The following is a 26,799-nucleotide window of genomic DNA, read 5'->3' as shown; positions in this document are numbered from 1 at the left end:
AAGAATATCTTTAGTTGAAAACAAAGACTTCATTCTCTTAATTACCAGAATTCTATATATGCCATCATTCTTTAAATGGTTCTCTTGCAGATAATGAAATAATCCTTTTACTTGAAAAACACCCAATCAGTAGCACTAAGCCAGAAATATGAATTAAGGGTGTGCTGTGTGCAAAGAACTGCCATGAGCATTTTAAGAGATCAGAAAATAAGACAGTCTCCACCTCTAAGTCTCTTACAGAGGCCAGTGAGAGCTAGGACCTAAACCACCTAAGGCAGTTGAAATGGCAGACTATTACAGACAGGGGCACTCCTAGGGCTCAGATGATGGGAGCCTCCAGTTACCATGTCTCAAGGAGTACTGACAATGAACAGAGGCTGAAAAATGGACCTGATCGAACTCAAAGTAAATGAAGTATGTTTTCAGAAGAAACCCTAAGGGAGCAGAGCCCTTATAAAGAAATGACAGGCCACGGTTGTTTCTGCAGGGGCCTGCGTGGTCCGAGATGCCACTGGGAGCATGAATGACACCATCATTTCTAGGATAAACTGCAATGGTTCCGCAGCCTGTGGACTGGGCTACGACTTCTCAAGATGCCAACGTGAGCCATGTCAGTATGGGCTGATGAACAATTTCCAGGTTCGAACTGCAAAATAATAATAATAACAATGTTTATTGCTGTTGTTTTCATTGTTAGAAAGAACACCATCTATAGTAAGACTTCTGAATCTGCAACTGAGTGATTATTGATTAATTTGAATCAGTAAGGAATAATCCATGTAGTACGAAAAGGAATCCTACTGCCATTATGTGGTAGCAAATCCTGTGGTTACATTTACTACAGTAGGGAGACGATAGGTGTTGTGAGAATTGTGTCTCCAGGAGAGATCACCACCTAGTACTATGTGTCTTCCAATCAATTATACAAGATTTCACGGTGGAAGGGAGAGGTCATTAGCACTGGGAATGCATTTTATGCTTGGGCTTCAGCTTAGGAAAAGCCTCTGAGGTGGCCCTAGAGTGTCTGAGAGGCAAGGCCAAGAAAGAAATTGCGATTGGCGGAGGAGGGAGGTAAATGAGGGGGTAGGAACAAGGGAAGTTGGGAAAACTGTAGGACTTGAAACATATTAATTTGTTTGCATGATTGGTGAGCAGAGGGAGAAGTAAATTTGTCGCGAAGGCTTCATTCATCTATTTTAACAAGCAACAAAAAGAAATTAACTCAACTGAAGTTATTATTCCAAAATATGACTTAAATTGATAGAATCTCATCATGTCTGGGATAGAAAATTATGTTTAATGAGCAGACAAAAAGCAAAGGTTTGAAAAGCCTCTGTGTGCAAGAAGAAGAAAAGCTAATGCCTTTTCAAAGACTGGTAAACAGCTGAGTCCTTCCTCAAACCTCATTAGAATATCACTTTCTGCTGGATAGAATTTCCCATCATCAAAGAACCATATGAGCACAAAGAACAGAGAAGGAAATTTTGTCAAAATCTTCGAAACCATTTTCTTTTTTATTCTTTCCAGTATCTTCTAGGTGTATTGTGGTGAGAATTTATTTTATAAATTTTATAAATTTATTTTATAAAAGTTATAAATTTTAAAATGGTCATTTCCATTTTTGATAAAGTAAATATTAAGAACTTGAGAATGAAGCAGGTGGGAAAAAATCTGGTTAGAAGCAATTAGCTTATAAAAGAGACTCCAAATCACAGAAAGTGGAAAGAGAATCATTGCATAAAAATTTGGCTATTTAAAAAAAAATTTTTTTTTACTGTCTTTTGGATGAGTCTCCTTACTTGAACCTTTCTTTTCAAGGTCATGAGCATGGTGTCAGGGTTTGGCCCCCTCATCACTGCTGGGATCTTTTCTGCAACACTCTCCTCCGCACTGGCCTCCCTCGTCAGCGCACCCAAAGTGTTCCAGGTAATACAGGCACAAGAGCTGTTTCCACTGAATGTGGATCAAGCTGAAATATTCATTCTCACTGGCAATCATTTTCCATCATTTTCTGAAACAGTTAATGTTTACATCTGGCTCAAGTCCTATGTCTGCCACATAGTCAAGATCGATTCAAATAATATAAAGAATGATAAACTGCAGTGTTAACTTGTGCCTCATATTGTGTATCGCTTAATCTCTCCCCAAATCTTCTTGTTTGAATCACCTAGAGAAAAGGACCGTGCATAGATACAAATGACAAATTTCTCCTCTTCTTTTCCATTAGGCTCTGTGCAAGGACAATATCTACAAAGCTCTGCAGTTCTTTGCAAAGGGATATGGGAAAAACAATGAACCCCTGAGAGGATATCTTCTCACTTTTGTTATAGCCATGGCGTTTATTCTCATTGGTTTGTACTTTTCTTGTTTTTACTGAAAACCACAGAATTCTTCTGATTACTCATAGGGTTTCCTTTTAGTTTGAGAAATTACCCATTTTATGTTTAAGATCCCCTTTGGGAATATTGGAGTCTGTCTAATAAGGAAATGAGAAATCCTGGTGTGTAGAGGACCCCTGAGGAACTTTAGGTAGACTTTGGACTTGAATCCATTCTTTGAATCTGAGTGTTGGAAACTCATCCAACCTAATACAACAGAATCCTTTCTCCACCCTGCCTAATGCTATCTGATTCCAGAGTCTTTCCCAGCTGCCATGTCTACTGGCCTGACAGCTAGCAGAATTGAATTGTCTATGTTAATGTTTCTCAAAATGTGGTCCATTAGCCATCTATATCAGAATCACCTGGGGTATTTGTGAAAGTGCAGATTTTTCAGGCCCAATTCCAGACTTACTGAGTCAGAATTTTCTGAGGATACGGAATTTGCATTTTACAAGTTACTCAAGAGATTCATAGACCACTAGGATTTGAGAACCACTTTCCTACACCATAATCTCGGCTTCCTCTCCACAAGCAATATAGAAACTTCTTCATAATGTTGGAGACACACATTCACCAGCTTTAGCTCACACAACCTTCACTCCTCCTGAGGCCCCACCTTTGCTGGTCAATATATCAGATGAAAAGACGCAAGAGGCAACGGATGGGAACTGCGCCTGGGCGGGCAAAGCCTTCCCCAGTACTGTGGTGCCAATGACGGCTCCTCATCATTACATATTAAAACTCAGGAAGTGACTGCAGTTCATGAATCCTTGTAAGATATCTATAAGATTGAAGAGGGGAATACATAACTCTCTACGTTTGTTAGATTTATTAAAAATTAAATAAAGAGCGATTACATATAGAGATGTTTTAGTTATATCATTTAGCTTTTAACACCTCAAATTATTGCCCTACACTGCATTTAAGTAATCAAGCAGCCAAAGTTTAAGGGTTTTTTTGGTATAAATTAATCTCCTTTAAAAGCCACTCTTTCAGAACAATGTGGATTAGCTCCACGCTCAAGCTTTATGGCAGCTGTTTTTGCCTGCTTCCTTCTTGATATCCATGTTCTAGAATCATACACGACTGCCATGTGCATTTCCATTGTTGAAGCTGATAGATGTCTGACCTTCAGATGAGGGAGGATATCTCTACATTTTTTCTTATATCACACAGTATACAATCCAGCTGGGATTAAACATATTGGATATCTAGTCACTGAGGTAAACATGCTTCTGGTAAGTCTTGAGACGTAGAACTCTTTAGAGATGTGGAATAAATGACTAACAAGTATCCTGAAAGACAGAGAGAGCATAGTGGATACGGGTAGAGAGATTTCCAGTTGGGAGTTTCTGGGACACTGGTATTTAACCAATCTGTCACCCTGCAGAGCCTTTTGATTGTATACATCGCAAACACAGAACACAGGATTTGGTGTATCCAGAACAGGGGAGTTTACCATATGTCCAGTCCCCAAAACCTCTACCCACCCCCACTTAAGTTTTTGTAGGTAGGGATCTTGATTGTCTGTCTATTTTCTGATTGGTAAGTTTTCTTGCCTGTTAGTTTATGGAAACCCTAGCTAAGAGTATATCTATAGCTTCAAAGAAAAATCACCAACTTCTTAAGCTTTGACAGATGCTAGCTATGTTTTCAATTTCTGAATAAAGTCAAGCTTCCAGGCTCTAACAGCTACTCAGCCCCTGGTCTCATCACTCATACGTACGTGTTCAATTCTGCTTCTTTTACAGCGGAACTGAACACTATCGCTCCAATCATCTCCAACTTTTTCCTGGCCTCATACGCGCTTATTAATTTCTCCTGCTTCCATGCTTCTTATGCCAAATCTCCAGGTATGTTGACTTTTCAAAACAAAAATAAGCCTAAGCAAACAGTTAGTTTGTCTCAACAAAGTGTAACAGGTCAGTGAAAAGTGTTCAGTCTGTGTTTATAGGTTTCCTTATGTCCTAGTAGGTAACATAATCCACTTTATGTTGGTGAGTTGGGGGGACGACTTCTGAAATAGAAAAAGAATCATTTGAGCAATGGCCTTTTTGACCAACCGTAAAGTCAATTTTCTCCTGTGGCAATAAATTATTCATTGCAAGAGAAACCACATTTATTTCAGCAGTAGAAAAACACCACTATTTATTTCCAGGGTGCAAGTGACCACAGAAGTGGAATTAATGTATATATTTGAAGCTTCCTCACTATCAATTTGTTTCCTGCCCATGGTGCAGAAGAGGAGGATGAGTAGTTCCCATAATTACCTGCTGAGCGCAGACTCACGTTGTTCCCGCCATGCTGATGCCAGTGGCATCAGTGCACACCCCGGGCTGTGGTTTAAAGTCGTTCAAAATTTCACACCAAAGGTCCTTCCCTTATCTAGTCACCCCTTATCTCTTCTTAGCATCCATGGGCCAATACAGTTTCCTCTGCCTTTCCCCCAGATTACAGACTTGTCATTATCAACCTTCAGAAAGTTCTTCACCATGAGAAATTTTATCAGGGATAATTGCCACTCTTTTAGGACCTGCCATGATCTCAAGACTCCTTTGGAAAACCTGCTGCCAATAAGACAAAATGCAAATGGGAAGGGAAGATAACAGAGGACTTTTTGTTTCTGTTTTGTGGTGTTTTTTTAAACATGTAGAAATGTGTGGCTCCATGCCATGTTATGGCCATTTTTGATAAACAAGGTGAAGTAATAGAGGCAGGCAGAGGAAAGAGTGAAAAGGAGAAAGGAAAAAAGGGATAAAGAAAAAGACAGGAAAAATAGAAAAGCTTATAGTGGAAGACACATGGACACACTAACCCAGAAAATGACTCTCTCTCTCTCTCTCTCTCATACACACATACACACAGAGAGACAGAGACAGAGACAGAGAGAGAGGAAGCCAAAGAAAAATAAGGGCATTTCCAGTGATGTTCTTGAAGTGCTATTTCCACCTTGTGGTCATTTAGGAAATTGCTCCTGAAGACTTTTAAAGCCCTGTTGTGCTTTGTCAACTCCAAAATTAAAATGTACTTTACTCATAGACCACATGTGTCCTCCGAATCAGAGCTTCCTCATCCTGACCATTCTGTCTCCCAGCTTGACATATTAATGCATGACACATTAATGCATTGGGCTTAAGATGCCATTGCTAGAAAATTTTTTCCCTTCTTTCCCCATAGATGGTTATTTCTGAGAGGGCGAGCACTATCCTCTTAGGGTAATGGAAGAGTTCCCCAGATGTCAAGCAGATTGACTCTTGTTGACTGCTCTGCCTTCTCCAGGGGAGCAAAAGGTTCATTGTCTTAAACTTCTCTTTCTTGGAACACCAAGAAGTTTCTCCGCCCCACCTGGGAGGCCCCACTCTTTTTATCCCTTTTACCTCCTTTCAACTCCCGATGGCATAAATATTAGATGCTTAAAGTTTGGTAGTTTGGGAAGACAATTCGTGGCATGCAGGAAGTATGGAGGGGCCAGGAGTGGCACATTTTCCAGATACTTAAGATTTTCTAAATTTCGCAGCATCGTATTTGGCCAGGGGCCCAAGATCATAGGCAAATAATTACAAAGAAAACTGATCTAAAAGTTCTGATTCGTTATACAAGGAAAAGAGAGGTACCTACATTCTTTCAATATGCAGTGATATGATATTAGTAGTATGGAGTTTTTTTCTGTATACATTTTTTCAGGATGGAGACCTGCATATGGAGTTTACAACATGTGGGTATCTCTTTTTGGAGCTATTTTGTGCTGTGCAGTCATGTTTGTCATCAACTGGTGGGCAGCTGTCATCACCTATGTCATTGAGTTCTTCCTCTATATCTATGTGACTTATAAGAAGCCAGGTAAGATAAGAAGGACTGTATAAAATGACGTTTCCAAATCTCTCTATCCATTCATTAAACATCTATTGAGCAACTTCTATGCACTTGGGTAAGTTGTGTGTAAGGTGCATATTAACATTATGTAATGTAATAACAACAATAGTTAATCTTGTTAAGCCCCTATTATATGGCCTGCACTCATTTAATCCTCACAATACTGCTATACATTTGGTATTTCTAGTCCCATTTTACAGATGAAGAAACTGGGGTTCAAAGATTTGGCCATTTGTCCAAGTAACAATCAGGATATGATTGAGCTAATAATTTAACCAGAGTGGGTATGATATCAAACCCTATGATCTTTCCGTTATATCACCTCTGCTTCTAATGACCTGATTAAAGAGATAGAGTCATGTGTTGCTTAACGATGGGAATATGTTCAGAGAAATGTGTCGTCAGGTGATTTCGTCTTTGTGCAAACATCATAGTGAACTTACAGAACCTAGAAGGCATAGCTATGCACCTACAGCTCCATTATAATCTTATGGGACCAACTTAGTATGTGCAGTCCATCAATGACCAAAGTGTCCATGATGGGGCGTGTGACTGTGTAGTCCCTCTCATCAAGGAGTTCACAGACTCACACTTAAGCTATTAATTATCATACAGTATAGTACGTACTGGGAGAGTAATATGAACAAACTGCTGAGAAAAGGGAAGGAAGTGATTAACTTTGATTAGAGTTGTCAGATAAAACTTTCTTTCCTGGTTCATAGCTTATGTTCCCAGGGTCAAGCACTCAATAGACATTTAAAAAATATTTGTTGAATGAACAAATAATCTAGGTTTAAAAGAAACAAGCGGCTAGGGGTGGGTTAATCAAACAAAGTCAGGGAACGGTATTCTAGGCAGAAGGAAAGCATGAGTGAAGATAAGGACAGCACGAGTGCATGGCCTGTCTGGGGAGCTTCCAGGCCTTCAGCACACGTGAAGCTCTAGCGTGCAAAGGGAAGGGGCACAGGTGAGCCTGGAAGTGTAGGTTGGGGCCAGATAAATAAGAAACTTAAATGTCATGCTAAAGCATCTGGACCTTGTGTGCAACAAGAAGATGCTATATGTTATTCAACCAGAGAAACATAATTGGATCTGAACTTCAGATGTTAACTTAGAGCCAGTGAGCAGGATGGATTGGAGCTTGGAGAGGTGAGAAACCCCAGAGCCACCCTTACACTCGCCTTAGCCTTTCTCTGTCAGGGCAGACAGAGTAGTAACTACATTAGAGGTGTTTGTTTTTCTTTATTGCTTTGTATATTTTTAATATTAGGTATAATTTACAGATGGTAAAATTCACCACTCTTAGATACGCAATCTGTAAGTTTTGACAAACTAATAAAGTCTTGTAACCACCACAGTAAAGATACAGGAGGACATTTCCATCATCCCCAAAAGTTCCCTTAAGCCACTATGTAGTCAATATCTTCCCCCAGCTTAGTCCCTGGCAACCACTTTTCTGATTTCTGACCATATAACTTTGCCTTTTCCAGACCATCATATAAATAGAATCATATAGTATATAGCTTTTGTACATCCTTCCTTTCACTGAGCATAATGCTTTGAGATTTATCCATGCTGTTGCATGTACAGTGATTTGTTCTTTTTTATTGTTGAGTAGTATTCTATTGAACACATTACAAATTTTTAAAAAATCTATTCACCAGTTAATGAACATCTGGGCTATTTCCAGTTTAGGGTTTTCTATATAAAGCTGCTATAAACATTCATACACAAGACTTTATGTGGAAGTGTGTTTGCATTTCTCTCAGGTAAATATCTAGGAGTGGGACTTCCGATTATATACTAAGAGTATATATAACTTTATAAGAAACCATCAAACTTTTTCATAGTAGCAGTATCATTTTCCCTTCCTACCAGCAATGAATGAGTGTACTAGTTGTTCCATGTCATTGTCAGCATGTAGTATTGATGATTCTTTTAAAGCCATTCTAGAGTGCACTCCTGGGGTCCTAGGCAAGGAGCTGAGGGCCATAGCCCCCTCCACCTGGAAGCAAGCAAGAGAGCATGCCAAAAACACCACTTCCATGCAGGTGGCCCACCACAGTCACTGCTACAGCCACGACTGCCAGAAAAGCAGCTTGACACCACAGCAGCAGCCCAGCCACCATGCAGGTGGCCCACTAGACACCCAACTGCACTAGCAGAGACCAGAAAAAGAAGACGTCTGTCTCCTCAAAGCTCACTCCACAGTAATAGAAGATGCAACTGCTCTTCCAGATGACCAGGCATCAATGTAGAGATACTAGAAATAAGAAAACCCAAGGAGATATGACATCACCAAAAGAATACAGTAATTCTTAAATACCAGACTCTACAGAACAGGAAACCCATGAAATGACTGACAGGGAATTCCAAGCAACAATCTTACAGAAACTCACTGAGATACAAGAAGACTCAGTTAGACAACATAATGAAATGAGAAAAAAAAATCCAGGATATGAAGGATGAAATTTACAAAGAGATTAATACGTTTAAAAAGAATGTAGCCAAACTCATGGAACTGGATGATTCATTCAATGAAATAAAAAACACAATTGGTAGCTTAAGCAGCAGGCTAGAACAAGCAGATGAAAGAATTTCTGATCTTGAAGATAGGCTTTTCAAAATAACCCAGGTGGAGAAAAAAAAGGAAAAAAGAACTTTTTTAAATGAAGAAAATCTAAGATTAGATTAGATTAGATTAGAGCTAGCAGGCAACCTTAAGCACACAAACATTCAAATCATGGGTGTTCCAGAAGGGGAAGAGAAAGGAAAAGGCATGGAAAACCTATTCAATGAAATAGTAACAGAAAACTTCCCAGGTATAGGGAGAGACATGAACCTTCAGATCCAGGAGGCTCAAAGATCCCCAAACAGATTCACCCCAAAAAAGGTCCTCTCCAAGACACATCATAGTCAAACTGGCAAAGCTCAAAGATGAAGAGAGAATCTTAAAAGAAGCAAGAAAAAAGCAATCAAGTCACCTATAAAGGAGCCTCTATCAAACTAACAGCAGACTTCTCAACAGAAACTCTACAGGCCAGAAGAAAATGGGATGATATATTCAAAATACTAAAAGAGAAAAACTGCCAGCCAAGAATACTGTACCCAGCAAGCCTATCCTTCAGAAGTTAGGGGAAAATAGTGTATCTGATCTAAGATATCTTTCCCCAATCCAAGGTCACACACTTCTTCTAGAAGTTTTAAATCTTTTGGAATTACATTTAAGTCATTATCCATTTTAAGTTAATTTTTGTATATAGTGTAAGATATGGTTCAAGGTCCATTTTTTACATATTAAGGTCCAATTGACTATTTAGGGTCCTATTCCTATAAAAATAAATAGCCTAAGGTATGTTTAATGCCTGGTGCATAGTCAACACTCAATCAATATTAATCTTCTTTATCTCTAGATAATTATTACCCACCCATTTCCCTGACTCTCCAGAGCAAGACTGGGGAGAATAGGCTCTGTCTGTTATCTGGGATGGATCTGGACATTCCTATCAGGGACTTCTCATAAAATTTAGATAATTCATTACATATTTAACATCATAAAAATAATATTCAAATTTGTGAAAAACAAAAAAACCAAAACAGGCAAGGGATAGTAGTACTGACCTCCCTTATTATGACGATTAGGTTAAAAGATAAAACTAAAATGCTTGCTAAAGAATCTTGACCCTCTTCGTGGACATCTAGAAGTAAGACTTCCTGAGCTATTTAGTTTTACTATTTAAAATATGCATATTATTGCACACTATATGTGTATACAGAAATGCCTCTTTTCCTTTCAATTTAAGAGTTTGTGAAGACTCTCTGAATTTATTCAGGGGCTGACCATCCCCTAAGTCTACCACACCTACCTGCAATGTGGTTATCACAGCCTGTCCCATTAAGCAAGATTTCTAGAATTGCAGCTTTACAGTCTGACCCTTGGCCGGAAAGAAGTCTCACTTCTGAGGATTCACATAGTGTTCCAAGAAGAACACAATGCTCTTTCTAGGAAATTCTATGTTATATTTTCTCTAATTTGGGCATTCATCACTGCTGGCATAGCCAAGGAAAATCATAGCAGAGAATGGCTTGTAAAAATTATTCATGGTGTACAGAGGAAAGGTCAGTGCTTTTTATGCCAATTTCCTCCTTCATTTACAGATGTGAACTGGGGCTCCTCCACACAGGCTCTTTCCTATGTGAGTGCTTTAGACAATGCTCTGGAATTAACCACAGTGGAAGACCATGTGAAAAATTTCAGGTAAAGTTGGTTTCTCAGGCATCCTGATGTTTTCCACATGAGAAATAGCTTTCTTTTATAGGATTCAAGTGTACCAGAGTAATTATAAGCTTTACGGGTATATTCTAAAAATATGCAGCCAAGCAAAACTGCCACGTCACAACAGCACCTGTTGCAAATGAGCATTTCTTTTCTTCCACATTCACCTATGCCCACCTTGAACTATAGCCCCTTATAGTGCCAGGTGTCACCTTCCATGAATGGAAGTAGCCTAAGTGATGTGATTTCTGAGAGATGTCTCCCAATCCCCATATACTTTAATCATTGGTATTGTCTCTATTCAGCTTGAGCCTTTATGGTTTACAGAATTCTCCTAGAAGTAACATTTTTATTTCTTAATTAGTAATATCTTATTTTTAATGGAACCTCAAAACACAAGCTAGCAAGGAGGATGAAGGAAAGTAGCATGAAAATACTGGTTGGAGAAGGACAGGTTGTGTTGGGATTTGGGGTAGTGTAATGTCCAGAGGGGGAAAAAATAGGGAGAACCCAAGACCACCTTTTTCTTACTTCACACTTTGACTGTGACTAACTAGACTAAGAATACAAAGATGGCAAGATGGACAGGCAGGATGAGGAAAGAATTCTAGTGGGAAATCTAAGAAATATTTAGGGGAGAGATTGGCCCATTTTGCCAAGCTTTTTGCACCTGCCATTTCCACTGGGGTGGTTCTGGGGCCACAGGCTTCTTGAGACAGCCGATTGTCACATCTTCCTTTCTCCTCTCCAGGCCTCAGTGCATTGTCCTAACAGGGGGACCCATGACAAGACCTGCTCTCTTGGACATATCTCACGCTTTTACCAAGAACAGTGGCCTTTGCATCTGCTGTGAAGTCTTTGTGGTAAGAGCCACTTCATCCAAGGAAAGTGCTTTTTCCTTCCTGCTCACCTTGAGTTATTCTAGGTGTGTAAAGAAGGTACATGCAGTCATAGGAAAATAGCAAAACAGTTTGAACAAGAGCCGTCTTCCTTTATTCATAGGGCAAGGACTAACAAGGGCCAATGATCCTGAATTAAAACAGGTAGATGAGATGTTTCAGACTTCACAGGAGACCCACTGAAAGCGATAAATATTTCCAAATGATGCACTTTATGTCAAGAAAGACAACTGGTGCAGAAATAAAATGAAGGCATTTGGAGTGATAACTGTCTGCAGAAATATAAAAGAATGGAATGAGCCTAATATAATATATAATAGAGTGCTATTATATAGATTAACTGATGAGGAGAGAACCAGACATATGGCTTTAAATGACAGCACATAGAATTTAGATTAAATATTTGGATAAACTTGACAACACTACAAATATCTAGGAAATTAAACCATGTTTTCTATGCCTTCGATAAACATTCAGACCTGAATGAATTCTTCAGGAAGTATATGATAGACTAATAGTAACTGTTGGTGGTTTTCCCAAGAGGTATTCAAAGTAGGTGCTGAAATTTTAACCACAATCATTGACTAATTTCTCAAATGTGGAGAAAGCATTAAAATTACAGTAAAATAAGACTAAGTCCTCCAAACTAGACTATCTCTACTCATATTCCCATCACACACACTCTCTCTCTCTCTCTCATACACACGCACACACACGCACCACTCAAAATCCTCAGTGATCAATGTATTTTTATAGTACTTAAGTACTTACCTATTCTTCAAATCATTTTTCTACAGTTTTTCTTATTCTATCCACACAACAGCCTAGTGAGCCAGGAAAGGAAAAAAGCCCTGTTCTCATTTTACAGGCTGGGAAAGTGAGATACAGGAAAATTAAATTGTCGTGCTAGATCACATGACAGGAAAGTGGCAGAGCCAGGATGTCAGCCCAGGTCACCTGAGTGTACTCTGTGTTGCACAATGAGGAGAAAGCCTCAGCAGACTTGTATCTGTGGGAGTACTGTTAGAATCGGGTACCACTGCTTCTGTTTCTAATACCTGCCAAGGAATAGGGCTGTCCGGTTGTGTGACCCTGCAGCCGGTCAACATTGCCATGATGCAGGGGGTTAATTTACCACTTCATGACCAGCACTTAAGCATCTTTTTACCCCTGGCAGTGTTCTAAATGCTGTATGAAGCAAGTTGGCCATATTCTCTTTCTTCTCAGTGCTTATATGACAGTAACTCAAACAATAGAACTCAATGCAATTACCTGGTAGGGGGTGAAGAGAGTCCTACAGAACACATGAGATTGACAGGTTAAGTAATGACCAACTGTGGCACCAGAGGATTTTTAAAAATCTTATCAAGCACCTTTCTCTCATATTATCAACTTTGGTGCCCTGAATTAGTGGATTTCATTTTGGCCAATATAATATAGGAGCCAGTTTTGATGGAATAAGCGGTTTGGGGTGTTTTTCTCCTCTAGCAATTTAGAGAAAACCTAGTTTAGCAGGCAATAAAATATCTTTGGGACAGGAGAAATGAACTAGAAGTATAAATAGTCATATATTGGCAAAGGAGAAAAGGTCTTTTACAGAGACAAGAGATATTGCTTTTACTTAACCCTTTGCTGTTTTAACCGTATAATAAACAAGTATGATGCTGGAATATCATTTCATTTGAAGTAGGTACCTTAGTTTGGGTTTCCAATGGCTCTGGCTGCTTGACGTATATTTTGGATCACATTATTCTCATGCATAACTCTTTATGTAGGGCCCAAGAGTCTTGCTCTCAGGGGTTGAGGTTCTCCTGGGTACAGAAAATAGTTGCTGCATCACTTAATGACTTTCCAGTTAGTTACTTTCTGTGAGTTCCTGGGGCTGAAGATACTGTCAGCACTTTTAGACTCCAGGCTCAGTAGTCAACCATCTTTGCAAAGAAACAGACGGAAGGGGATATGGTCCGTACACCATTAGAAAATTTTTTACATAAGCACAATAGTTGATGGTTAGGCCAACCTTGTAGAAAACGTTAAGTAGTGATGATGAATAGAGAATGACAATTTAGTTTTTAACTCAAGGAAGCTGGTGCTCATGGGTTTTCAAAACAGTCAAATTCTGAATCAGTTTTGCCACCTATTAGCTGTGAGTCCCTTACATATATGATTTATTCTCCCTGTGCCTCAATTTTCTCAACTATAAAATGAAAATAATAAAAAATAGCACCTATATTACAGGGTTGTTGTGAAAATTATATTAGATAAGCTTCCTAGTGCTGAGTTTAGTGTTTGTCAAGCAGTAAATGTTCAATTAATGTTAGTTGTCATCATCGATATTATTATTGTCATTATTTTTACTTTCGGTACACTATAGTTATCATTTTCATTCCAGAAATATATTACCTTCCACAAAAAACTTAAAGTATTCTGTCTTAGAAAAACCAGGTCCAGATACTGAATCTGGAACTTTTTAGGTATCCAGCAGTTCGATCATAATGGAACAGTGAGATATTTCCTCCCCCCGGCTAACCACAGGACAGCAGGCTCTGTGCTCCAGCCCTCTGGTGGCCTTCGGCTATTGGAGTGCTTGCTTGAAGTGCTGTTATACCACCAGAAAGGAGCAAGACCCAGAACTCACTGGCATTTCAATGCTGGTGGGTAGGGAAATCATGTTGCTACAGCTGCCATTTCCTGCAACCGAGGCATTTTTAAAGAGCTAGAGATCGTGGCCTTTGAAGCTGCTGAAGTTGAAATTGAGAGAGGTATACTTTTTGTTGGGCCCCAAGCACCCATTTTGTGGCCTTCCAGCTACCCAACTCTTAGACTCACCCATCAGACCTCTTCTTGTCTTTTTCCTATTCAGCCTCAATATTTTGGATGAGGGACCCTTCATCAAAACAAATTTGGAGACCCTTTTTAAGGAATTAGCTTGGTAATTTCTAAAACATTGTCTATTATTCTTCTTTGAGCTACCATGTAATAAATCAGTAAATACTTCCATCCCAAGAGGCTTTATATTCATCTTGTAAGTAATTTTGTTTCTTTGTACCTCATTCCTATCACCACTGGAAAAGGAGAGAGAATAAGACTCCACCTCCTAATGTCCCCTCATATACCTGAATGTAGCCAAGTTCCATGGGTTCAGCAAAAGGAAAGTATCAAGAGTTGCAGATTGTAACTTCCACCACTTCTACCCTATGTACCATGACATACATAAACACCGCCTTTGTCGATTATTTTCCTTGCTTAGTCATTCATAGTAGATGGAGAGATCATAAGGCCAATCATTGCAGATAACTTACTTTGAATGTATGGTCCTTTCATTCTCTGGAAACACTATGTTCAGCTCTAAAAATCGTGTGGCGTCAGCTCACACTTACCTTTCCCACATGAGAAGCCATCACACTTCAGCAGACCCTCACTCATCTACTTCTCGGTTTTGCATTTAAAGGTGGAGGGTTATTATTATTATTATTATTATTATTAAAACAAATAAAAAACAGATACACTTCTAAACATCAAAACTGGATTCAGTTTATATGGGATTTTGAATGCAAATCAGATAAAGCCCTTATTGCCCCAAAATATGGCACTTATCTTTTTTCCAAATTTTATTTGCCTTAAGGCAGAAGGCTTTTGAGTCTACAGTAGCATCTTTTGTCAAGTACATTGTGTTGCACTGGTGGCTGAAAAATAAACATTTTTTTTTTAAGATTACTTCTATTTTTTATTTTGAAACATTAAGAAACACATTCGGTTGAATCCTATAAAATGTACATTTTTGTAGACCAAAACCATTAAATGCTGGCAATGTCGTATGGTTCAACTATATAAAATTCTACATCTCCTCATATTCTACCTCTCCCCATTAACAGCTGTTAACATTTTTGTCATAGATGCTTTCACACACTTTTTTTTTCTTTTTTGGTGGCTGACTGGTTCGGGGATCCACACCCTTGACCTTGGTGTTACACCACTGAGCTCTAACCACTGATCTAACTGGCCAGCCCTTCCACTCACTTTTTAGATGAAATAAACCATTAGGGATCAAGCTAAGGTTCTCTTTATGACCACTGCAGACCCCTGGCTCTCTCCCTCTCCAGAGGCAGTGTAATCTGAGTTTTATGGGCATTCTTCCCATCATTTCTCATGTGTGTACTGAGATGTAAATCTAGTTTGATTTATTTTTTCGTACTCTTTAATATCACTTTAATCCTTGATTGCCCTCTCCTCCCATTGCAAAGAGCAAAAGGGATAGCTTTTGACCAGCTTCCTAGTGTAGATCCTTTCATAACAAAATTTCACCCATATGGTTTTTCTTCCTCTTTTTTTCTGAAAATTTATTAAACGTATCTTAATAAAACCTAAAGCTCTCTTTGAATTCTCTGTTTGATAAGTTTTGAAGAAAACTCAGAGAAGACAACCATAGCCTAACTCTATGGCATAATGGAGGGCAGTTCAAACCCAGATAACTCCAGGAAAATGAAAATTCTCAGTTTTTCTTTTATCTTCAAATTCCTCTTAATCCCAACTTTCACACCCGTCAAGAAGCAAATGCATTCTTATGCATTCTTTTTAGATGCATCTGTTCTTTTATCAGTGAGCCTCTGTTATGATGTTAATAAAACAGTGACATGAGCAAGAATAGAATGAAATGATCTATGAACGGCCACTACATCAAGATGCGTGATGTGGTGAAATATGGACCAGATCAGAAGGAGGAAAATTCTCACAGTCAACCACAGCAGCAATGAAAACAAAGACAGACAAATAAGACTGTCAATATTTTAAAAATTGAAAGTTGGAAAGAACATTGCACTTGGCCCAAATTCCTCTATTTGATACTAATGGTGCTGGGACTCCTTTGCAAACTCTTTTTCATGATATTCATTCATTTGAAGTAACATCACATCAACTTCTTCTCCAGACTAAATTATTAGAAATTCTTTACTCCATTCTCAATCAATGCCAAAGTTATAACACATACAAGATTTTTAAATCTAAGTTGTTCAAATCCTGAATTAAGTTATATACTCATATTTTGAATCCCAACTGAAACTAATATTTATAATATTATAATGGGGTGGTAAAACCCATTTTGTCACTATGATATATCTCAATCTTGAATAATTGTATTCCACTATATCTTCCCTCTTTGTTAGTTTGCTTTATCCTTACCACATTTGTACTGCAGCCTTCCTTGCTCACATTAATAAGTGTGCTACAGGGATATTACAATTGCTTTTAGCAAAGAGAGATTCTGCTTGAAATATTTTTATGACTTCTCAATAAGGCAAATTTAGGCATTAAAGTAAATTTCTCTGTCACAATTAATGTTTAATATGGATTTTTTTTTAATATTAATAGACATACATTAGGTTGTATTTATTTAAATAAATGCAGTTTTCCCCAGGGGTTCACTGTCATTGTGGTGCAACTCGATATACTGAAGATCCAACATCTTTCCTAGCTGTTGGCCATTCTTCTATGTAATGGTTGTTGTTACCATTGAGCTTGAATAAAATATCCTTTCTTTTCCTTGCAGTTGATAGACTCTAGGATGCCCAAGGAAGCACTAGTGGTTCAGAATGTGTTGCCAGTCTAGAAACCTGAGCTAAATGTGATTTATAATGACATATCTTTCCTTAGACTAGGTCTTCTGGTTTAATAACTACCCACCCTACCTCTTTACCTTTTCTATATTCATTAAAAGTTCTCATTTCTTAATTTTACTTTAATGTAAGTCATCCAAACTGTTTTGAAAAGTTGGCAGGTTCTAGAAAATATACCGGAAAAAATAAGGATATGAATAATCTGATCCAATTTAAATAGAATATTAAAACAGAACCCAGATATCATCTAGTGTTGAGTAATAGAAATATACCATGTGCCATATATGTAATTTAAAATTTTCTAGTAGTCAATTAAACAGATAAAAAGAAATAAAGTTATTTTTAATAACATATTTTATTTAATCCAGTACAGCCAAAATATTATCAATATGCAATCAACATAGAGATATTAATGAAAAGTTTTACTTTCTTTATTGTACTAAGACTTAAGAATCCATTGTTTGTTTTACACTTCCAGCACATGTGACTGACTGTGAACTAGCCTCATTTCAAATGCTCAGTAGCAACATGTGGATCAAAGCAACATGTGGATACTGGTCAGTGATGACCTAGGCAATTGCCTTATTTTTATAAATGCAGTACATACATCATAGAGGACAAATGACATACCCAGGGTATCAGCTAGTCAGTGCCAGAACCAGATCTAAACCAAACACTCTGACTCTCACTTCAGGGTTCTTTCAACTGTTGTAGAACAAACACAATGGTAGAATTAGGTCTGGTGCTTCAATGAGATTGTGAGCACTCACTGAAAATAATAAATTTCAGCTTTGGATGAGCACCTACTGAAAGAAAGTGAGCCGAAACGCCAGATACCGATCGAGCTTTATTAAAGGAAAAGAATCTGCTGGGCTGCACGCAAAGTGGAGGGCAGCCTGGGCTGCCCTCAAGATGGAGGACAGCACCAGGTGTCAGGGTGGTAGAGCTTATACAGGGCGCCAAGGGTTGGCTGATGCAATCAAGGAGGGGCATTATGCTACCGCAGAAGCTATGTGACCAGGGTGGAGAATTGCATCCTTGTGGAAGCAAAAGCGTTTCTGTTTCTCAGAAATCATGAGGTTTCTTACAAAGTGAGAGGCTGGCGACTATTTTGTGCTTATTGTGTGCAAAATGGCACTGGTCACATCCAAGATCCATCACCTACTATTTTCCAGAAATTGTACTAGGTACCTTGTTATTACTACTTAAAACAATCTTGCAGGATAGAAAGTTTATCCCCATCTTCAGAAAAAGGTATCAAAGCTCAGAGATAATTAATTACCTCCAAAGTGGCCAAGTTTAGATTTGAGACTAGTTCTATCAGATCACAAAGCCTGGCTCTTTTTCATGCATCCCACTGCCCTTTCTCTCCAATCCAAGACCTTCTAAGACTGCAGCTCCAAGTGTGGTCTAAGAACCAGCAGCATCTGTGCCACCTGGAAGCTTGTTAGAAATGCTAAATTTTAAGCCCCACCCCAGAGCCACAGACTGTATTTTATCAATATCCCAGGTGATTCATATGAAATCCAAGATACCTCAACAAAATACAAATCTCTCTATAAACTGAAATAACTCGTGGGAAAATAGTAGATGTGTACTCTGTCAGGCACATTGTAGATAATCAGAAATACCTTTCGGGTTAAATTGAAACATGAGAAAAGAGCTGGCTTGGACCTTTAAGGAAGGAGAAACAAGAATACAATTTTTAGTTAAAAATGATTTTTCAAAACTAAACCTTGAAATTATAAAATGCTTTATCTACCGTCAGAACACCTGCCTCCTTCTCTCTCATCTCCTCCACTCTTCTATGTCATAGGTATGTGAACAAATTCACTGAGTTAGAAGGAATTGTTAATTCAATTGAGTGGAAGCGTGTCAACATCACACAGGGAAAAGTGGTCCACGGGTATTCTCACCACACACATCAGCCTAATAGAATTGTCAGGATGTGTGGTTCGTGGCAGGATTTGCAGCTCGCTGTGTTCTGGCTCTGGAGAGCTCTGTCCGTTTCTTGAAATTGGGCTCTAGCTGAGATTCCTTCCGTGTTCCTAAAAATGTCTCTCACTATTGAATCAAAGGTTGATTGTGTATGTATCCGGAGGCTCTGCAACCACATTTTCAGTATTTTCCTCATGTGCCAGGATGCCCTCAACTCTTACTTTCATTCCAAGCGAGGCAGTTAATTAAGCAGGTGTTAATAAGTCTAGACGTTTTGGGTGGAAAGTGAATGACGTGAGTAGCATGGGTCCCTCCAAAAGGTCGAGTCCACGTGAACCCTGTTTAGTGAGAGATTTTTCCCTCTTTCCCATTTCTTAACTCAATGGGGCATTGCTGGCTATTTTTGTCCTTTAGAAAACAACAGCAGTGTGATTTATAGTAGCAGGGCTTCTAACCAATATTTCATTGTGTCATGCAGGGACCACGCAAGCTGTGCGTTAAAGAGATGAACAGTGGCATGGCGAAAAAACAGGCTTGGCTTATAAAGAACAAAATCAAGGCTTTTTATGCTGCAGTGGCAGCAGACTGTTTCAGAGATGGTGTCCGAAGTCTCCTTCAGGTAAGTCTGGCATTGAGGGAATGAGCACAGAGGCAAAAGACAATTAGCACTCCATGTTAATGAAGTTCCCAAAGTGACTGGCTGCAGGAAGGCAGCCCAGCATCAGCCCAGCATCAGAGATCAGTGCAGATGAATAAAGAATTCATTTTGAATTCTTGAGGATAGGCAAAAGCAGAGAGGTTCTGTTATAATGGACTATGAATGATTCACTGGAACTGGAAAATGAGGTTGCCTTTGGCCACCAGCATATATTCTGTCCCTATACTTATTGAAATGAAAATTTGTTCTGGTGATGACATTCAGGATCCTATTGAAACTTCAAACTATTTTTGCATCTCATACTGCCTATAGCAATGCTCAAGTGAGGCATTCTTTTCCTTTTTTTTTGCAAATGGTGTGAGGGCTCCTGCTAGATTCAACTAAATAAACGCATGGTGACCTGGATGTAAAATCTCTCTATCCTCCTGAATCATTTCCAGAATGTTAGATAAAATGTAGTATCTATAGCTCAACATTACAACCCAGTTCTCTATCATTTTTCCTATATTCTTTCCTTTTTCTTCCCTTTCTGTCACCTCTCCCAGGGTGATGGAGACTCAAAGGATTATTCAAAGCCCATTTCTTCTGAGCAGTGAGAAGCCCCAAAGGGGTTAATTTCCAGGAACCCTCAAGAGAGAGGCATTCCTCCTCGGAAAATTAACACCAAATTAGGGTCTTCTCTCTGTATTTATTCTCTAGGCCAGAAAGTTACAGAAAAGGAACATAGATGGTTACAAAAAGAACAGTAAGATAATTGTCAGGGCAACAATCATTAGGTTTAGCTGCTCCAAGGACATCTGCCCTTGGAGCCAGCAATTTTGTTGTGTTACAATTCTTTATCTACAACAGAGACTTTAGCCCAGGGAAAGTTTCCTGTCTTTCACAAGCTTAACATTTCTACATGTAATTTTAAAAAGTTAGGCTATACCTGAAACTACAGGGCCTTGGAAGCTAGGCCCTGTGAAATACATTTGCTTTATTAATATTAGTACACTCCACACCTTTGTTTACCTCATCTATAGTAAGTACGTAAAATCTTTCCCTAATTTTGATCTCCATAATTTAGACTGCCAAATAATCCTTACAACAATCCCAGAGATCCTCAGAAATTGTAGGACTTGGCTTTCCAAACATTTTGGTTTGAATATGGTTGAAATCCCCAATTCTGTGTACACAAATGGTACATATGGCTTTCAGAGTTGCCATATTTAGGAAGGTCACAATTCAGGACTGCCTCCAGGTAACCAATGCTTAAGCAGGCAGGAAAGAAAAAATGTTGCTTAAGCTGTAAAGTTTGGAGATTAAGACTATTTAATGCATTCCTGTCTCTAATATCTGGGAAGAACACTTGCAAAGTAGCTGCACATGCAGAGAAGCCATTTCTGAAAGACCTATTACCCACAATGAGCCTCTTTTTATGTTATTAGTTTGCTTGCTAAACCATAGAAGTAGGTGTTATTGCAACGTGCTGGTTTTTCTTTCAGTTGTGAGTTACTTTCAGTAGCTCTTTAGTTAGATATGTTGGGAAGGTTACACATTTAGTATAAAATTATTACAGAAGATTTGTGAAATATAGAATTTTCAACTAGGAGTGGGAATACAGGCATAGGATAAGAGCAGGAAGGAAAAGACATAGGTATGAATAAGAATTTTTATATTAACCCAGAAGCATGGTAAAAACTTTGAACATGTATAAATTCACATGAATTTCTTCACATGAAAGCAGAGTACACAGGAGTCATGGCAAAAAGGCAGGATAGAGTGTATTAAAAAGAAGCACTGCCAATTACACAACTTTGGATAAAGCTTTTCTGCATCTAAGAAGTTATGGTACAAATTACCACATGCCCAAACTGTGGTCATGGAAAAGATTACATCCATGCTGCCACACATCTGCCAAGGGACAAAAAAGGGCTCTAGGAGCTGTTGAGCCACACCTGCCTTTCTAAGAGCAATACACCAAGTGTCTCGGAGGCAAACTTTATTTTAGGAGCCCTTCAGCAGTGCCTATCTCCTTGCATTTGTTACTGTCCCCACTAAAATATCCAGCTCTCGTCATTTCTTTCACTATTCCCATGACCCAGAATGACCTTCTTTCACTCCCACTGCTGTCCTCATCTTCACCTGTTAACATCTAACCAACCTCCAAGATCCGGAACAAATACTACCTCTCCCATGAAGCTGTCCATGAATCCTCAGCAGGAATTCAAGTTTTCTTTCCTTCTTGCTTCCGTATGAGTTTCTATTGCATTCGTGCTTATATTAGAATTATTTGATTATATCAAATAATATAATTATTTAATTATATCAAATAATATAATTATTTAATATATTTGATATAATTTGATTATATCAAATAAGGTCTCCTCCACCTTATTCTAAGCTCCTTAAGGCCAAGGAATGTGCCTTACTACTCTCCCACAGCACCTAGCATAACATTTTGCAATTAATAGGCACTTGATAATATTGCCAAATTAAATTTGATTAACTGGAAGCCATATCCTGTCATGTAATGGGGGGAAACGAAATTTCTCATATGGAAGATGGCTATTAATTATATTGTCATGCAAGAGGATTAAGTTTGGGAAAAATAATTTAGTCACTCTTCAGTAAATAATATAAGTAGAGATTTCAGTGATCCTGTATATAAGAATTTTCCAAACATGGATTTTATTGCTAATGACATTATGGATATAACAGGTGGAAATGAGCTTTGAACCACTAAGTTACAACATGCATACCAACAGTTAAGCCAACCCTCACTTGATTTTAAATTATTGAACCATTTTAATGAGTGTGTCAGAAGAAATGCAAATGACTGCTAATTTAGAAAAGCTACATTTCTGTCATCTAAAATCCATTTATGGCTGAGATGATTTAGAACTAATCTTTCTATTTTATGCTTGGGTACGGGCATGAAGGACATGCACTAAAATGTAATCTAATCTTCAGAATCTTCAGAACATTACTTCTGTGCTCCTTTGGACATTATTTTTCATTTGCAGTGGTAGTTTCCCTGTACAATAAGGATTGCCCATGTGTTTATGTCCTCTGTTTAGGCCTCAGGCTTAGGAAGAATGAAACCAAACACTCTGGTGATTGGATATAAAAGAAACTGGAAGAAAGCTCCCTTGACAGAGATTGAGAACTACGTGGGAATCATCCAGTAAGTGATGGCTTTCAAGATGCGTTCTTGTTTACAAAGCACTAACCAGGGCAGTGCATAACCTGTACTGCACATAATACTGTTGTGCCAGATTAAATTGCCCGAGAACAGCACATTCCCCTGGTACTCTGAATTCTTTACCAAAGTGAAACGACACCACCAATAATAGAACATGATGGAATCAGAGTGTCAGATGCAACACAGTGGGAGAAACATCAGTGTCAAAGAGAAAGGTAAATGTTTAGAGTTACAACTTTAAAATCTATTTACAAGATTAAAATCAAAGGATAGCTAGGTAAGGAAGGAATTTTTCTACCAAAACACCTGGAATTTGGGGTTGGCTGGTATGCTCAATTCAGTCACCATCTCCTTCTGAGCCTTGGATAACACGTTCACCATCTCAGAGCCCCTTATCTCCTCTACTGGTAGGAGGATCCCGTATGCCAGGTGCTTCTGCCACCAGGTATAGCAACGTTGGTTTATGCACAGAATGTGAGTTTTAGATGGTGACATCTAATAATAGCTAAATATCTTAAGAGTCTGAAGATAGAAGTAATAATGATAGACCTTAAAGGACTAGCAGGCACCAAGCTAATGTCCTTTACATAACGTATCCTGTTTAATTCTCACAAGACACCTTTGAAGTAAGGACTATTATTGTTTTCATTTTACAAGTGGAGACACAGACATTAAAAACTAAGTAACATGTTGAAAAATCACAGTGTAGTAAGGGACGGAGCTGGGATTCCAACCCAGGACCATCCAAATTCAAAGTTCAAACTGGCCAGTTTGCTCACTTGGGAAGGTATGGAGCTGACAGGACCACGGTCAAGGTTTCAGATCCCTATACCAGCCAGCCACCAAAAATAAATAAATAAATAAAGTTCAAACTCATAACCACAATGCTACACTGCCTCCAAAAGTACATATATACCCAAAGTATTACCTGCCCAGTTTCTTTCTTTCAAATAAGAGAAAACAAATCTTACACATATGGAGAGATACATTCTATAAAATTGAACCTTTCTTCTAGGCTTGAAAATACTTACCCAGACTCAAGAGGGGCAATGTTAACTATGCCCAACAGCCATCTTTTCTGTCTACACCTCTGGAAATGGAATGTTTCCTGTGTCTGGGGTCTGGCTATACTCTGATCTCATCCCACAGAGTACAGAACATGCCCCGAGAGGTACGGCTACACTTAAAAGTCCGTACTACACAGGGAAGAAATCCTGACCCCCTCAAAGTAAGCACATACTTAGTACTTCTTACACCGGGTTATTTCCTCTGTGCCTTGCTATAATGAGCATCACATTTATCATTACTTTGGGCAGATTTATGCAACATGGTAAAAGCATTCTTAATCCTATTGAGAAAAGAAAATAGTTTTCATCTTCTGGAATTACATGCGGCACTGACCGAACAGTAATTCACTTAATCTTTCTAATGTGAGGAACCTATTTTTTAAATGCACTGTTTTTCTCAAACAACATATAAAGCCTGAATGCCATGTGCTGCCATCTGACCCCTGCTGGTGTTGTAAATTCAGTAGATTGAGGCTAAACCAGGTGATTGGGATCAGAATTTTACCAGGCTCAGCACAATGCATTTTAATACTTTCAGAATCACAATGAGTTGCTGATTCTTGGAAATGGATTAGATCTGCCGTCTGTTATCAAGTTTCTTCAGTAAAATTTTATCTTTACCTTGAGGAGCAAAAGGGGTGAAGGGAAAGAAATAAACAAATAGGGAGAAATGTGTAAATTGTTAAAGAGTACGTTATTTGATACAGAATTACCTGGGATTGTCTTCCAACTTTCCATCTATCCCAAGTAGTCTCCCAATTCAAAGGGACCAAAGTAATTTAACCCAGTAATACTGAACCAAGGAGGCCTCTGGCTTTTACAACAAATTAGCAATTGTTCTTCTTGGTAATGAAGTTCAGCATTCAGGTGGCTGGATTGGTAAAGTTAAATGACTTTATTACCACAGCAATGGGTTACTATAGAAGGAGGACATACATCTGTGCTGCGTTTCCCTTTCCAATTCTTTCTGTTGCCTTATGATTTAAAGTAAAGCATAATATTATTGTTAACATAGGGGTATTATTATGAGTGTGGTATTTTACCATTTTTCCTTGAAAAAAAGATTTTAAGTGTCTGTAATATTCTTAAGTGTGGTTTGATATTAATTAGAATCTGTATTCATTTTCAATGGCTGCCTAACAAGTTACCTCAAATTTAGTGGCTTAAATCAACACAGCTTTATTATCTCATAGTTCTGTGGATTTGAAATCTGACGTGGGTTTCATTGAGTTAAAATCAAGGTGTTGGCCAGGCTGCATTCCCTTTGGAAGGCTGCAGGACAAATCCCTTACCTTGCCTCTTCCAGATTCTAGAAGCTGTCCACACGTGGGCATGGCTCATGACTGTCCTCAGTTTTCAAAGCCAGCAACAGTCGCTCAAGGCATCCTCATATCACATTACTCTGACAGCCTCTCCTGCCTCCTAATTTCAATTTTAGGTATCTTTGTGATTACACTTGGCCCACCAGGTAATCCAGGATAATTTCCCCATCCCGAAGTCCTTAATCTAATCACATTTATGGAGTCCGGTTTGCCATGTAAGGAAGCATGTTCACAGGTTCCAGGCATTAGGGCGTCTTTGGCAATCCATTATTGTGCTAACACAGAATCCAAGTATATTTGTTTATAGAATACATTGTCTACTTGTTATAATCAAGAACAATCAAAACAAGATTTATTAATGAGGAATTTATTTTGTGTCAACTTGGCTAAAATGGATCAATTTTGTTAAATGAAGATCACTTTTGGTTTGAATTTTGAGTGGATATTCATATTGCACTGATCTTATTTATGTCGTTATCGGGAAATTCAGGTTTACTTTAGCCATTGGAAACTTGTTTGCATATGGTGCGACAATCACAAACTGCATGGTTTTGGGAGGAAGATGACCTAATGGTATGGAGTCCTAGGTTTCAGGCCCATAGAAGATTGAACGAAGGAACTCCCAAGGATAAAATCTTAAATGACTCAAATTATTAATTGGCTTGCCTCCATATTTAGGACCAGAGAAAACATATGCTACATGAACAAAGACAAAGGAAAGAGAGCCTTTATTTCTCTTTTAATCAATTTCCACTGGCTTGGGAGTAGAGAAGGCACAAGAGCCATCTTCAACAACACAGGGTTGCCATGAAAAGGTGTTGCTCCAAATGGCCTGTCCAGAGTCAATGGTGAAAGTGCCTTAGAGGAAATGAAGATATTTTTAACCATGAACTTGGCATCGGAAATGTTGCAGGAGTCCTCATGGGGGAATGGAGCAAGGGGAGGGTTTGGCTAACAGTTTTGAAGGGTCTTTGCAGCCTGTAAACCCTCTGTTCTAAATATATCAATGATTGTTTTGCTCGCTTTATAAATGATTCAATTATTTTAGAAGTATGTGACAAGTTCTTAATCAAATTTCTAGTTGATGGTATTATTTGAATAAATTGGCTGCAGAGTGAATGATTAAGTTACCTCTACCCAGCATGTACTTTAAAAAGGCATAAAGGGAGAACAAACAACAGAAAAGGCATCCACTCTTGGCTGTATTCTAAAGTGGATTTTAATAGTTTCATTACATCAGAATCCTAGAAGCAAGTTTACTATTCGCCCAAAGCTTGAGGATTAAAGGAGCTGTCCATTAAAAACTCTAACCACTTTGCTTCCCCTTTCAGTGATGCATTTGATTTTGAGATTGGTGTGGTCATAGTCAGAATCAGCCAAGGGTTTGACATCTCTCAGGTACTTCAGGTTCAAGGTACGTACTTTCTTTAACCCACAAGTATTTATTGAGCACCTACTGTGTGCCTGACATTGTTTTAGGTGGTGGGGATAGAGCCATGCACAGTATAGACAAAATTCCGTAACAAAGGAGCTTACATTCTGCTGCTGACCTGTGGTGTGTGCACTTCCCCCAGTGTTTTCCCCATTGC

General features: G+C 38.6%; 1 protein-coding gene across 3 annotated transcripts in view; it reads left to right on the top strand.

Annotated features, from left to right (window-relative positions):
- Nucleotides 1–26,799, top strand: part of SLC12A1 (solute carrier family 12 member 1) — a 79,833-nt gene that overhangs the window by 31,023 nt on the left and 22,011 nt on the right. For all 3 annotated transcript variants that reach the window (XM_063088665.1, XM_063088664.1, XM_063088666.1), the window contains exons 10-19: nt 488–639; nt 1,819–1,926; nt 2,228–2,351; nt 4,133–4,234; nt 6,066–6,221; nt 10,413–10,512; nt 11,282–11,393; nt 19,458–19,598; nt 22,697–22,803; nt 26,542–26,624. In XM_063088665.1, the coding sequence (XP_062944735.1) occupies nt 488–639; nt 1,819–1,926; nt 2,228–2,351; nt 4,133–4,234; nt 6,066–6,221; nt 10,413–10,512; nt 11,282–11,393; nt 19,458–19,598; nt 22,697–22,803; nt 26,542–26,624 (1,185 nt within the window). The remainder of the gene's footprint in view (nt 1–487; nt 640–1,818; nt 1,927–2,227; nt 2,352–4,132; nt 4,235–6,065; nt 6,222–10,412; nt 10,513–11,281; nt 11,394–19,457; nt 19,599–22,696; nt 22,804–26,541; nt 26,625–26,799) is intronic.

Source organism: Cynocephalus volans, chromosome 3 (genome assembly GCF_027409185.1).
Source record: "Cynocephalus volans isolate mCynVol1 chromosome 3, mCynVol1.pri, whole genome shotgun sequence".
In the NCBI taxonomy this organism is placed as follows: Eukaryota; Metazoa; Chordata; class Mammalia; order Dermoptera; family Cynocephalidae; genus Cynocephalus; species Cynocephalus volans.
Note: the sequence above shows the minus strand (reverse complement) of the source record. Positions and strands in the feature narration are given on the sequence as shown.